Source organism: Pteropus vampyrus, unplaced genomic scaffold (assembly GCF_000151845.1).
Source record: "Pteropus vampyrus isolate Shadow unplaced genomic scaffold, Pvam_2.0 Scaffold318, whole genome shotgun sequence".
NCBI lineage: Eukaryota > Metazoa > Chordata > Mammalia > Chiroptera > Pteropodidae > Pteropus > Pteropus vampyrus.
In genome coordinates, this window is record NW_011889099.1 from 1,263,308 (window position 1) to 1,278,248 (window position 14,941).

Here is a 14,941-nt window from a genome sequence, read left to right on the forward strand (position 1 = left end):
TTATACATATGTCAATGTAATTTGTTTGGATAATTAGCTAAAAAGACACAAGATAATCTCAGCTTTATACCTATGCCTCCAGCACTTGCACAGCCACAGGGAACCAAAGAAGCACACTGCGTTGATTCTACTGCTAAACGCAGGCTTCCCAGTCATTGAGTCTACCTATTTCTAATGTTTCTTAGAAATAAATTTAATGGCTTTGGCACACCTGATTCAAAGAAGTAAAGAAAGAAATAAACAAATGCTTAATGTACTTGCCTTCAACAGTAACTGATATTTCGTGATTCGTTGCACTGGTTTGAGCAAATAGGAATCCAGACCAAGTCTATGTTTTAATTTTCTTTGACATTCCTGTCATTAAAATATAATCATCAATAAATTTAAATTAGACACATAGCTGTGAGAATGCTAAGTGTTCATTGATTAGATCCAATGAATGCAAGTTTCTTAACATCTCAAGGAAAATTTACCAGAAAAATGGCTGTTATATATGGTATGGCCATCAGAGGCAGTATATCTGAAAAACTACAATAAACACTATTTCAAGGATTTAAGAGAGAAAAATTCCAAAATGTCAAAAACTAAAAGTTTTTACACATAAATCCATATTGTTGTAGAATGCTTAAAGGTGAGAAAGCAATGATGAACACGACTAAAAAGTTCTTCAATATATCCAAGAAAGTTAACAAAAGGCTCAGCTCCACAGGCCAAGGCCCAGAAAAGAAACAGGTTGTACTGAATATAAATCAGACCTGGGCAAGAGAAGAACTTTTTTTTTCTAATATCACAAGAAAAATACAGTCCTCATCAACTGGTGCTATGTTTTCATTCGATTATTGGCTCACTGCCACTATAAACATAAAGGTCATGACTTTGGGGCCTGGGAACATTGTAGGGTCCAGAATTAGGGCAAGATGGGGGCCGGATAGGATGAAATGTGTGTATAGGAAGCACAGAACACAAAGGGAGTGAGAGAGAACATACCTATATAAGATTCTGGATGTGGATTAAATCCAATATACAATCTAATTCAAGCAATTATCAACTTACAGTTAAAGATGGTGGACAGATACATGCATTTAGCTCTTTTCACTCATGAAACACAACTAAAATGATGGAAAAGTTATTTTTACAAGGCAAAACCCGTTACAAAGATGGGAGAAGAAAAGTCATTGACAAAATTTGGAAGCGGAAACCAAACTGTGAAGTGGTTGGTAAACAACTGAGCACACTAGAGAAAAGTGAATCTCGAGTTGGCAAAGAGAAAAAAGCCAGGGAACAACTCAATTAATGTCATAGAACACCTTTCCCCACTACAATGAATTACAGACAACAAGTCTTCTCTGAAAGTAGGAGATGAAGGTGGTGTGTGAAAAAAAGATGGTTATTGAAAGGCTGTCTAAGAAGTAATTAGATACTAACAAGTGTTGGTGAGGGTGAGGAGCAATCAATGCTCTCATACACTGCTGAGAGGAATGTAAAATGGTGCAGCAACATTGGAAAACAATTCAACGCTCTTTCAAAAAGTTAGATTTACCATATGACCCAGAAATTTCACACCTGGGTATATGGCCAAGAGATATGAAAATATATTTTCACACAAAAACTTGAATCCAAGAGGTGGAAACAACCCAAATATTTATCAACTGATGAATGAGTAAGTAAAAAGGGGAATAGCCATACAATGGAATATTATTCGTCCATAAAATGGAATGAAATACTGATACATGCTACAATGTGGATGGACTTCAAAAACATTATGCCGAGTGAACGAAGCCAAACACCAAAGGGCACATATTTCATGATTTCACATACACAAAATGTTCAGAATAGGTGACTCTATAGAAAGCAGATTAGTCATTGCAGAGGGATGTGAAGATTGAGGGAAAATGGGAGATGACTACTCAAAGGTATAGGGTTTTTATTTTTTTTGTACCGATGAAAATGTTTTTAAACTGATTGCAGTGATGGATGAGCAACACTGGGAGTATAGTAAAACTACAGAATTGTACATTTTAAATGAGTCAGTTTTATGGTATTTTAATTACATCTCAAAAAAGCTGTTACCAAAGAAAATTAAATGAGCATAAACGGGGGGTGGGGGGGGGGGGAAGAGCAGGAGGATGGGGAGGAGGAGAAACCAGCAGCAGCAAGTCTCTCAGATAACCATGCCACTAGGCACAGCTGAAGGGCTGCCTCTTCCTCTGCATAGCAGAAGAATGGATGTTTATTTGAAAACTAAAACGTTAGGCCTTTGGACTAGGGAATACCAAGTCCAGTTGAGGGCAGAGTACCATATTAAAAGCAAAGAGATTACTTGAATATTTATGTACCAAATTAAAAACTCTATCTAGCCTTTTCCCCCCACTTGGCTACCAGAACACTGGCAGCCAGATCCTTATTCACCAGGTAGTAGACTGGGCAATCTGACTAGCCTTAGAGAAGTGACATAAGGATATAGGTATTGAGGATCCCTCCCAAGGAAACAGCTTTAGAAAATTACCCAACAGTGAGGAGCATGGTCAATAAACTCACATATGCACAGGAAATTTCCAAATGAGCTTTTTTAGTACTTATTCCTAATGTAAGTAGACAAAAAGTATCACCGGACTTTGAGGAAAGTCTCTAATATGAGTAACAGAAACAAAATGAAGAAAAAGAAAAGCATCCTGAAGACAACAGAAACGATGTAGGGAGGAGAAAACTATTTTTTAAAGGAAAATCTATTATTACTATCCTCATATAGATAAGTGAAACAAACACGTGAAACAAAGTACGAGTTCTATTGAAAGGAACATTAAGAGAACAAAAAAGAGTAGAGGCTCTTCAAAATTAAAAACAATGGCAGAAATAAAACCGTCTATGCAAGGACTGGAAGATAAATTCCAGAAAATAGACCAAGAAGACAAAGAGCCAGAAAATGGAAAAGATAATTAGAGAGCTGTTCCAGGATATCCAACAATAGTTGTATGACAGAATTTCAGAAAAAGATAACTGAGAAATTTGTGTGGAGAGAATCAAAGAAAAAAATTCAAGTGAATTTGGACAAAACATTCCAAATTCAAAGGGGTCACCACAGACTAGCATAATGGATAAAAATAGTGCCAACATAATGACACAGCATTGTGAAATTTTAGAACCCCGAGAATATAAGAAGTTCCCACGAGCTTTTAGAGAGAGGACAAAAATTAGGTCACATGCAAAGGAACATAAACCACAATGGCATCAACTTTCACACCAGCAACACTGGAAGCTAGAAGACAACAGGACAAATGCCTTCAAAATTCTGAGGAAAATTATTTCTATATAGAATTCTATACCCAGCTAACCTAGTAATCAAGTGTTAGGGAAAAATAAAGACATTTGCAGATATGCATGCTATTAAAAACTTTTACCTTCCACGTACACTTTCTCAGTAAAAATACTGGAAGATGTGTTCTACCAATCAAGTGAGTAAAAGAAGGAAGAGAAAGATATGGCACCTAGGAAACAGGAGAGCTCATGCTAAAGACAGGTGAGCAAAATCCCCAAAATGATATTCACCAACATCCCAAGATGACAGCTGCATAATAGGTCTAGTGAGTCTAGGTGAACAGGTCAGAAGACTCCAGGAGAGATTTACTCAAGATGAAATTCATAGAAAATATATACAATGTATTTAAATGTACTGAGAAGAGATTTATGTAACTCTCACGCTGGGAGAGTTTGGGGGTAAAATAAGGATAAATACCTAGAAAATTAAATGAGTAAAAAAGACAATTGCAAGAAAAGCAAAAGGCAAGGAAAAACAACAATTTCATACCACATAATTCATCTGAGCACAGAAATTAACATGGTATTAATAATTTAACACTATCAATCGAACCAAAATTATAATACAACTATATTGGATGATTTGGAGGAAAAGAAGTATGTGTATGCGTGTGGTGGTGGGGAGAGAACAGAGAAATAGAGTTGAATCTTCATCTTCTATGGTGGGAAGTAGCAATATAAGCATGATATTAAAGATATGGAGGTAAGTATCAAAAGTAATTAAAAGAGCTGAAAGTGGTTGCCTCTGGGGGGCAGCATATGTGTGTTTCTGTGCATGTGTGTGTGTGTGTGTGTGTGTGTGTGTGTGCGCGCGCGCGCACGCGCACGCACACTTGGCTGTGTTTTGGGGAGTGTCGAATTTGCTCTTTAATCAATATACACATATAACTTACTTAAAGTAGAAAATGAATTTATAAATAAGAAATATCCCAGTATCTTCTACAAAGAATATATCCAAAACCTGAATAATTACTATACCTGGAAAAAGGCACATTCTGAATACTTCCTCCATATTGCCTCAGATCTGGGCTTATTCTGACAATATTTTGCATACATCTGAAAATCATCTTTCTGTGATAAAAAGCAAATTCAAACATATTACCAATTCATGAACACATACTTTTCTTATTAGGAAAGGCTGAACAAGAGTGAGTGTGGCCAAGCTTTATAGGGAATATGGTCCACACTGGCAGCTGGTCAGGAGCCCTTTGCAGTCCAAGAACAGACCATAAGCCCAAGTAGAGGGACACATAATTTCCTAAGTAATTTCATTATGTCCACTTACTACGTTTGAGACTTAGAGGGAGAAAAGCCTTCCCTGAATGTAATATAAAAGTAGACTCATTTTTTTAAATAACTATGAGCTAATAGGGTTCCAAGAAATGCTCTTTCTATGCTGCTAGTCACTCGCTTTCCTGGTGAGTGAACTTGTAGCTAATATTCAAGGCCTTTGGTTCATCACCGGGACATCATCATTGTATCATAACCCCACTAGACATCTATCTGCCCATGCTATTCTCTCTCCTTAGAATAATATGTATTTGACCCTTCTCTAATGGGCTGCCTCTTACTCGCTCTTTAACATTCATCTCATTAGTCATCTCTTCTATAAAGCCATCATTTATACCTCCGGCCTATTTAAGATGCACATCTTCTTGGCTCCTATAGGACCCTTTGTATATCTCTAACATAGCATAACTCACACTGCACACAAGGGATTCCCTGTTTTTCTCCATGAATACTCTTGGGCTTGCTTGGTATCCACATTGCCTAGCACAGTGCTTGGTGCAAGTAGGTTCTCAGCAGATAGCTGCTGAGTGAATGAACATTTAAACTATTCCCGGTTGCCAATAGCTTGGCTAACCTTATGAGAGATACAAAGATATAGAGGATATAGACCCTGACTCAAAGAGTTTTCCATCGAGTTAGAGAAAGAATTCATGAATATATGTAAAGATGCACATAAAATTCCCGATGAGTAGCAAAGTCATTAAGTCTTACAGGAGTCTAAAGGAAAGAAAGACTGTTGTCGCTTAGAGAAGAATTTGGACATAGTTTAAATGTGTTTAAAGTTAGGATATGTTGAGAAAGGTAATAACACACACTTCTTTCTTAACCTTAGAAAGCTTTCGATAAGCACCTCTATCAAACTGACTCTCAAATCAACACAAAACTGATATTTCAGGAACAAGAGGAACTAGATAAGCAGAGAACATTCTGAGAGGAAACTCTAATGGAGGAGAATATGATTACAAAGCCTGGGAAGTCAATTGTACTAAATACACTCTTGGGACATGGAGAAATGAGCCTCCCTGAATGATCTCATAGAATAAAAAGAACAGACAGCTCTCCATTCTGCAAAGTTCCTGTGATAGATGCCTTGGGTCTGAAAGCCATACTACATTTTATTCTAAGACTTTACATGTATTAGAGGGGAATGCCAAGGCATCTCTTAGGCTAAAAATTAACCAAGCCCAAGAATGGTTGTGCTAAGATGATCCAAACTCTCACATCTTCATAGCCAGGATGGTCCTTGGACTCCTGGGATCACCCAGGGGTCAGTGGTCACAAGCTGAGCCATTGAAGCATTTGATAGCACAGAACACAATGGCCATTTGCATGCTCTCGATACCCCATTGCACCAGTTTCTGTAACAAATCCTGGTTTAGCATTAAATACTTGAAGTGATGTGTCTCCTTCAAAAACATAAAGACATAAAAAACAATACCTACCTTATCTCTCTAAATCTGTTCTTATAAAATGAGCTGCTATTTTGGTGGTCCATATTTATGTGTTTTTAAATAATAATTGAACTAACCCTTTCCAGGAAACAAGGTCCCACTCTTTCTGGATACTCGATGCAATTTTCCAGACTGTTCATGAAAAGGCTATAAAAATTTCAGAGAAAAAGATTATATATTTTTATGTGAAATATGATAAATTAGTCAAAAACCCTTTAAATAATATCATGAAAAGTTCGAGTTAACAACTACATACTTGTTATGGAATTCATAGATTTCTGCCATATTTCCAAAGAGAATATCCTTTTTATTTCTCAGGAGAGGTGGCATCAGATCAAACATATCAGGATTGTCCATCTCCGCTTTATAGCCCTACCCAAAATAAATATTTTTTCATTAAAAAAATATTCACTTCAACATTTGATTGGGACATCCAAAGTGTAGGCACAGCAAAATATGTAGAGGATTAGTGGGTGAAGCTGTAATTTTGACATTCAAATCTTCTAGTTCCCCCAAATTATCCATTATCATTATTGTTGTTATTTATTTATTTATTTTTTTTAGAAAGTAGGACAAGAAAGTGAAGGTTTTCCACACAATGGGTAGAATAAAGTGACAGCTCTTTGGCCTGATATAGTGTAGGAAACAAAATAGAAACCAAGTATGAAAAATTCTATTCCAAGTCATTAACTTCTACTTAAGCTAGCAATAAGTGTTTAGGTTTCTTCAGACTAGATTCATATTACGACATTTGTATAAAATGAATGCTTTTCTCCCATTTTTTAGTTCTTTATATCACAATCTCTAAATAGCACCCTGGGAATAATTAGAACAACTTGCTGTATCCCTAAGAGAACAGCTTATTTCTTCTGTAATAAATTGTGAATCCACAATTCTCACTCTGGAGGGAGAACCTGGATATACACATCTGACAAACATGCAGCCTCAAACCACAGGAGAGCTATCACTGCTGCCATGTGACAATCAAGGAAGGAGGCAGAAGGAGAAGACTGCCCTAAACACTCCCTAACAAATGTAGCAAAGGAGCATTCAGGGAAAGATGAGACGATACCATTTGAGTCCCTTACCAACAAAACAGTAAACAGCTCACGAACATACACCTTCTCTGTCTGTATCAGCTCATTTAGGACATGGCTAAAAGGAGAAGACAATATTTATCAGTTATTTTATTGCTTTAGAATTATATTGCAATGTTTCAATTATTATCATTATAAATTATCTAAAGTAAAAATTGTTAATGCACAGTTTTAGTTTTATCATCAAAATATAAAATTAATTCCATGATTTCTAGAATAATTACCACCTCTAAGACTCTAAAATATATTTAAAAGAAAGAAGAGTGGGGCTCAGAAGTCATTTTTAAATGAAAAAAAAATATTTTTAACTCATGAAGCTTAAGAATCAATTTACTAAAAACTTGCAAATTCTATTCCTAAAAATCTGGGAAATATTTTTTTTTTTGGAGGGCAGCATAGTTTCTGAGCAATAGTTCCCTCTTTTTCTCCCTCTCCCTCAAAAAGAAATATTAGCATTTTAGGCACAATTTTTCCCTTTTCCCTAATGTTCTGACACTTTCCAAGACATAAAGTAGATTTATTATACTGGTTTTCCCAAATATACATTATACTTAAGTTTCTGTGGTAATTCTGTTTACTGTCTCTTCAGAATAAGATACATTTTCCTCCCAATGTGATTTCCAATTAACATCGTATTTAAAATTCATTTCTTCACTACCCAGTATAAGGAACCCTTTTAATTTAATTTCTACACCTTGGCCTCTTTTTTTATTTTTACCCTTTTAAGTGTCAACATTTAACAATCTTTGAAAAAAAATATATCTATATATAGATATGGATATATACATATGTCTACATACAACTTGCTCTAAAATACTGGCTACTTATAACTCTGCGATATAGAATTTAAAAAGTGAATATTCTTATGTCTAGAATATTAACATAATATTATAAAATTGAACAGAACAGTGATTATTCCTAACATCTATAAAATAACATTGTATATTTATACAATCCTATGTAGTTTTTGGAGCCCTGTCCCATTCACTCTGGCCTCTTTTACAAAAGAGAAGACTGAAATTCCAAAAAGATCTAGTTAATTTTCAAGTCACATAAAAAGAGCATAGATTAGGCAGACCTAAATCCAAGACTTCTGACATCTCATCTAGTGCTCTTTTCATCACACCCAGTAGGAACCCCATTCTATGAACTCAAAATCCTAAGCATGTTCGCCCTGAACACTGAACCAGTGACTCCTACTGGTAGGTGTGTATATAAGAGTCTGTTAATAAATAAAAGTTACTTCTTTAAAATATCCAAGCTATTGTCATTGTTCAAACTGGAGGATTGAGCAGAACTTCTCGTCTCCCGACATTCATGTACCGCTTCAATCTGAAATTTGAAAATATAAGTTAAATTAGCATCTATGTAGGTATAGTTCTTTTTCAAGGAAATCTAGCTCAAATTAAGTTTTCTCTAGGTCCTAACTGTGCAGATAAATTTTAAAATAACACTATGATTATTCTGTCAGAAATAACTTTGGTATGTACTAGTAAAAAAAATGATTTCAGTTGCCTAAGAGGACAAATTTAATATACTAGTTAGAATTTATTTTATGTATTAAGCACTGTTTCATTTATTTTGCACTTTGTGAAAACGAGATTAAGTCAAAAAAAGTTGACTATCCAGCTAAAGTTCATTAGATGAAGAACCAAAATGGCTTTTTAATCTAATTTCTTCTTCTTTTTGTTTTTTTAATCTTAGGAATTTCTGATAGAAACCTTTCTAGGAAATATTACGTGTACCCCTGAATTCTTTAACCAAGTATACAGAACATCACTGACTCTTTTCCTAATGACTTGCTGGCATCGATCATGAACATGAGTGATATGATAAAATCGAATCATATACTCCGGGGCTAATAAGATGTGCAGAACTGTTTTTCGAAATAGCTGTAACCTGTTCATCTGTCTCTGCTCTCTGCCACATGTTAGTTGTTGCCACAAGTAACCTCCCTGATCCTAAACTGCTGCCTTATTGTGCAGACTCTACAGAACTTGATCTGCCTTACTGAATCGACTGAATGAGATTTATCACAAAATGAGGTTATTTGCTCTTCAGAAGCATCTGAAACATATTCTAGGGATCCTGGCTGTATGGGACAGCTGAGTTGAGTAAAAAGTTTGAACTCCAAGTAAATGTAGCATTACTTAGTAACAACTAGAAGCCAAAATGAAGTTCGGCATCTATCAGCTAAAATGCATTTCCACAGAATATGACTCACTTATATATGAGGAAAGAAACAAAAAAATTATTGACTGCTTTCTATATATTGTGCAGGCACAGTCCTAGATGCTTAATACACACCATTATACCAAATCCTCACGTCAATTTAGCAAGCTATGGCATACTTATCCCCATTTTACAGATGGGAAAACTGAGGCTAAGAGAGGTGTAGTTAGCAACAGGGCCAAGGTCGCATATCTAGTAAGTGATGAGACAGAGTCAAGCTTATGGTCTGCCACCTTTTCATGCTCCCTGGTTAAGAGTATGCTTTGATTTAAATCTGCTCAGTGTACCAACCCAACTGTTATCATCATTTCAAAACTATAATTAAGAATGAAAATGCTGCATACTCTACTTATCAGATAGGTATGCACCATTTATCTCTAACATGTTTCTAAAATACAAGTTTGGAAAGTTTTGAAACATATATTTATACTTTTAAATACCTAAGGATTGGGCAATTTGACTTGAATTGGAAGAATGTGAGCATTGTGAAACTGGGTTCACCCGCTATCAATCTCACCAAGAAAATGTACAGAGCCACAGCTGCCTATGTATTTCCTGGTGATATTTAAATGAATAAATACACATAGCGGAATGTTAAGGTACTCACGAGTTGAAAATAGAACCAAAAGACATAAGACTATAGAATTCAGCTGTTTCCCTCTTGAAACCAGCAGTTGTGGCTGTACAACATAATGACTGGGCATGGCATGTCAGCACAGGCCGTTCACTAGCCTGCTAACAATCGTATAAAACGCTTAGAACTATGACATGCCACACATTATTCAAAGCACTTTACAAATATTAGATTATTTTACCTTTACACGAACTCCATGACGAGGGTGTTCTATTGTTGTCCCCATTTTATAGATAAGGAAACTGAGTTCCACAGTACTTACCCAACATTATACAGCCAGCAAGCGATGGAGCTGAGATTAAAAGCCAGGCAAGTCTGGCTCTACAATCGGTATCACTATGACAAACTGCCTCTTGGAGATATGTTCTTGTCCTTATTTAATATCAAAAATACACAAAGGAAATGTAGGGTGCTGCAGTTATGATGAGGCTACTGTCTGCAGATACCAGAATATCATGGATAACCGAGAAGGAATTGTGTATCCATCAAGAAACAAACAGATGCCTTTCTTTGAGCCCAGAGTATGGATAATTAGAACCTGTCCTTTGTCCATGCTTCATACTTGTAGGACTGGAATCACTTATGAAAGAAATCTCCTTTTTTTGAAAAAGATGCAACACTTATTTAGTTTTATTGAGGTGGGGTGGGGGGGAGGGAAGAGAGCTGGAACTTATATGAGATATTCTATAGAAATTATTCGGAACTTGAGCCAAGACTTGAGAAACTGCTCATACATCTGGGTATATGCCAGTGCTGCAATTAGACACAATGCAGCAGCTTTTTCTTTTAGATTAAATAGGCTTTCAAACACATAATACTGGTTGAGTGAATTTAAAATATGGTTTAAGCCCCCATACTGATTCTGCAACAACAGCAATAAAGCCAACTTTGAAATAATTAATGATATTTACTTTTACGCTGCTCTGAGTTTGTCTCCAGGTCTTCTTCACTGGAAGAGAAATATGAAAGAAGAATTTCAAACCAAATTAAAATCAACGCTTTAAACAAGAATACATTCACGTTTATTAAATAGATAGTAATATTCCAATGTGTTTATATTAGTATTTTTAAATCACATTATGCAGGAACAGTTGAATGGTTAGCCTTAGCTATACGATTTTTACTTCTTGAGTATGATTTTGCTATGTATTCACCCGTTCTCTCACTCATCAAACATTCGCTTCATTGCCGAGCAAGTATGAAGCTAGGTGTTAGTGCTCATAATTTATTTGCATAAGCATTTAGTCAGATAGTAGCTCACTGACTAACGAGGTTAAAAAGAGTTTTAAAAAATTAATTTAAGAATTATAGCATTGTTTTGGCACTTACTACATGCTGGGCACGATTCTAAGCTCTACACATGCATTTTCTTTTTTAATCCTCAAATCAACCCTAAGAGATAAGTATTACTTCTAACCCCATTTTATAGATAAGTAAGTGAGGTTAATATCTTGTCCAAGAAGCATAGGCGGTATTCAAATCCAAATCATCTACTGTCAGATACGTGTTTCTAACCACTATATAAAACATTTCTAAAGCATGTTAAAATGCTAAAACAAAATGAAACAAAACAAAAAACAACTTCATCAAAATTCCAAGCTTTAATCTTTCTGTTCTTCCTGTTTAATCTCTCTTTTTCTTTCTGTTTAATCTTTTTCTTCTGTTGACAGAGGCTGAGCCCCTATATTGTTAAGCAAAGAGTCCAGATGTTCCTACAAAGCCCAGGGCATGGTCCAGTCAAAGACTAGGTCATTTAAGTTCCTAATTCTCAGGGCTGCTGAAAAGGCTGCCACCCACACAGGCTGTGTGGATCTCTCTGCTCCATGGAGGGAACATAATTTTTGTCTTTTCCTCCTTGGCAGGAGCCATTGCAAGGCACACTCAAGGAAGGCTATGCTTTTATGTTCTCTAAATGTTGTACTTCACTTTCATTTATTTAAAAACACATTTTATATATAAATTTTATATTTACATAATCATACATATAAATATAAATTAGACTATTGGCAATTATCATATAAAATCAATTTCTCAATGAACAGTGATGTCCACCGCTCTAAAGACACCTGATACACAGAGCTCTGAACTTACTTATAAAGGTAACTTAGGAAGCTTCGCTAATTAGCTGTATTAATGAGTTCTTTGCGAATACATTAAGAGATGAAAAAGGAACATACGCAACTTGTGAGGAATGCATCATTTTCTGAAAAGCAAGGCAGATGAATTCATTCTTTTAACAATATAAATATGTATATAAAATTCTTGAGTACCTATACTATATGCTAAACTCCGTGTTTACTGCTAGGGATACAAACACGAATTGCACACAGTCCCTACCCTTACAGGGCTTACAGTCTAGTAAGAGAAACGCAAAACAGGGAATTACACTAAAACTGAGGAAAAATGAAGGGGCACTTGTTATCACATAGCTTGAACATCCAACAGAACTGAGTGCAGGGGCAGAGAGGCAAGAAGTGGCCTAGGGATGGGAAATCTGATGGAGGAGCAGGAGACAGCAGAGGGAAAAGGGAGAGGGGAGGGAATAGTGCTCCAGAGAGAGAACAATATGTGTAAAGTCCAAAAGGCAAGACAACTAGGGGCATTTGAGAAAGAAAAGTGGGGAGACAAAGAGGCTGCAGTTGTCAAGGCAACAGATGATATTAGCTTAGATTAGGAAAGTGGCAGTGAGGGATAGCAGTGGGGATAGAAAGAAGTGGATTTTTTTGACTGATTAGAGGTGGGGCATGAGTGAGAGGTGGGAGCTAAGGGCCCGGGAATCACAGGGCTATTCACTGAGATGAGGAACATAGAAAGAGCAGGCTTGCAGGAGAGATGCAATCAGTTTGGGGTACGCTGAGCCTGACTTGCCAATAGAAAATTTGAGGCAGCAGAGTGCAAACGCAGGTTTGAAGATTAGGAGAGAGATCTAGACTAGATTTACAGATTTAGCAGCTCAAACCACATTTTATCCCTCACTGACAATGTTCTTCCATGACTTACCTCTATAGTAAATGTTAATTCGACAAATATTTATTACATCCTGCTAGGTGCCAGCAGAAACTGTGCTAGGTACAGGATTCTATTTGATGTAAATTAACACAAATAAACAAAAACAAAGAACACAAAAAAAATTTGATTTATTTTATGAAAAATTAACACGCTTAGATGTGACCAAATCTTATATATCTGCTTAGCAATTAAAAGTCTCGAAGAATTATTTGGAACTGCTTGTAATAATCCCAATTACCCACAGAGCAATTAGGTAAAAATTAACAATGTTTGTGGCATAAGTAATGTTTTGATTTAATTTATAAACCATGATGAATAATGGATAACATCATTTATCCACCCATATCATTTATTCAGTAAGTTTCCTTCTTCCTCATAAATACATTAGGCAGTCCTAAATTGCAGCACATCCACGCTACTCCCAACAAACAGTTTTATTGTGGATGACACAAGCGTCTCTAAAATGAAAGAAAGCTTGATTTATTTTAACATCGTCAATTGTTTTTCTTATTTTCTTTTCATGAGAGGTCATTTGATGAAGAGCATAATCTAATTTTTATATAGTCATTTTCCAAGGCTCAGTTTACTACCGAGAGAATAATGGATGGTTATTTTGAAAAAGAGAGAAAGTTAACTGTAGTCAGAATGCAAGAATTAATGCTGCTGGTTTTAGCTGCCAAACTGGTTTTTTACATGGACACAAACTCAGAAAAATGTACTGATGAAAAGTAGTACAGATGGATTCCTTGTGAAAAAAAAGTTTACATGCTTGAAAGAAAGAGTATCCAGCTCCCACTGCAGAAAGAAATCGTAACACCATTAAATAAGAAAATCAGAAAGAAAAAAATGAAATAACACAAAATAAAATGTACTTTCAGTGACTAAGGCAGTGAGTGGTTCTTGGACGGTTTCTTCAGAACTATGTTCTTTAACCCCTTTGAAGGAGCTGAGATTTTAAAGGACTATAGAGCAAGAAGCCTTAGAAGGAAAGAATAGTCTAGTTAATTGAGAACTACGATTTTTTTCCACTTCATCTTCACAAGAACCCTTTGAAGTCAGTGGGTGTTAATGTCCCTATTTTACAGACAAAGAAACTGAGGCTAAAAGAGGTTAAGTGAACTGCCCATAGCCAGTAAATAACTGAAGCCAGAAACCTGGAACCTGAGGTCTTAGGAAAATCATCTTGTTCTATTTTTATTCTCCTAGCTGTTGGTTTTTAGCCCCTTACTGGTTCTTTTTTGTTTTTACTCTTTTTCTTGGTATCATCTTAGTCAACCCTATTTATTTATGGAATTGTTCATAGTTTTATTTCTGAGTATATTTTTATATTTAATGACTATTAACTATATAAGTTCGATCAGCTTAGCCTAGTTACCTGCTTTCCTCACCTGTTTTTAATGTGATGCATGCTGAGGCTGAGTTGGATTTTTATATTCATTACGCCTGGTTCAACCTTCCTCTGAATTTCAAAGTAGTTCCCATACATTAATGGATTCTCTGATTCTCTCAGATCAGAGAGACCGAATGCAGTCCCATGTTCACCCATTCAACTAACTTAAGGCCCCAAAGGTCAAATCACTCTCCCCTAAGAGGCCCTAGAGGCAGCTCAAGGGAAACTTTGGAGCAATAAAGTCATCTTATTTCCAGAGTAGTTCAACATCACAGTGAGGATCATTATTTTATCCCATAGAACATAGAAATGTACATTACATGGTTGAAACAAGTTTACAAAGATTAAAATGAGCAAATGGACTCTGACAGGTAATTACCAGAAAAATTGTGCTATTTACTTGCACCTATTTAGAAAAGACAATCTGTTCTATTATCTAAGCTATTCACTCACTGGAAGCTTATAAGAATCAAGTTATAGTTTACAGAGATAAGGAGAAAATATGCACGAGTGCACACAGGCA

General features: G+C 35.9%; 1 protein-coding gene across 1 annotated transcript in view; it reads right to left on the reverse strand.

Moving 5' to 3' along the window:
* MCF2 (MCF.2 cell line derived transforming sequence) overlaps positions 1 to 14,941 on the reverse strand; it is a 65,154-nt gene that overhangs the window by 19,406 nt on the left and 30,807 nt on the right. The window contains exons 13-20 of the mRNA XM_011377615.1: positions 13,764 to 13,823; positions 10,931 to 10,968; positions 8,397 to 8,485; positions 7,145 to 7,211; positions 6,313 to 6,428; positions 6,134 to 6,203; positions 4,294 to 4,386; positions 262 to 354 (exon numbers count right to left, since the gene is read on the reverse strand). Coding sequence (XP_011375917.1) covers positions 262 to 354; positions 4,294 to 4,386; positions 6,134 to 6,203; positions 6,313 to 6,428; positions 7,145 to 7,211; positions 8,397 to 8,485; positions 10,931 to 10,968; positions 13,764 to 13,823 — 626 coding nt within the window. The remainder of the gene's footprint in view (positions 1 to 261; positions 355 to 4,293; positions 4,387 to 6,133; positions 6,204 to 6,312; positions 6,429 to 7,144; positions 7,212 to 8,396; positions 8,486 to 10,930; positions 10,969 to 13,763; positions 13,824 to 14,941) is intronic.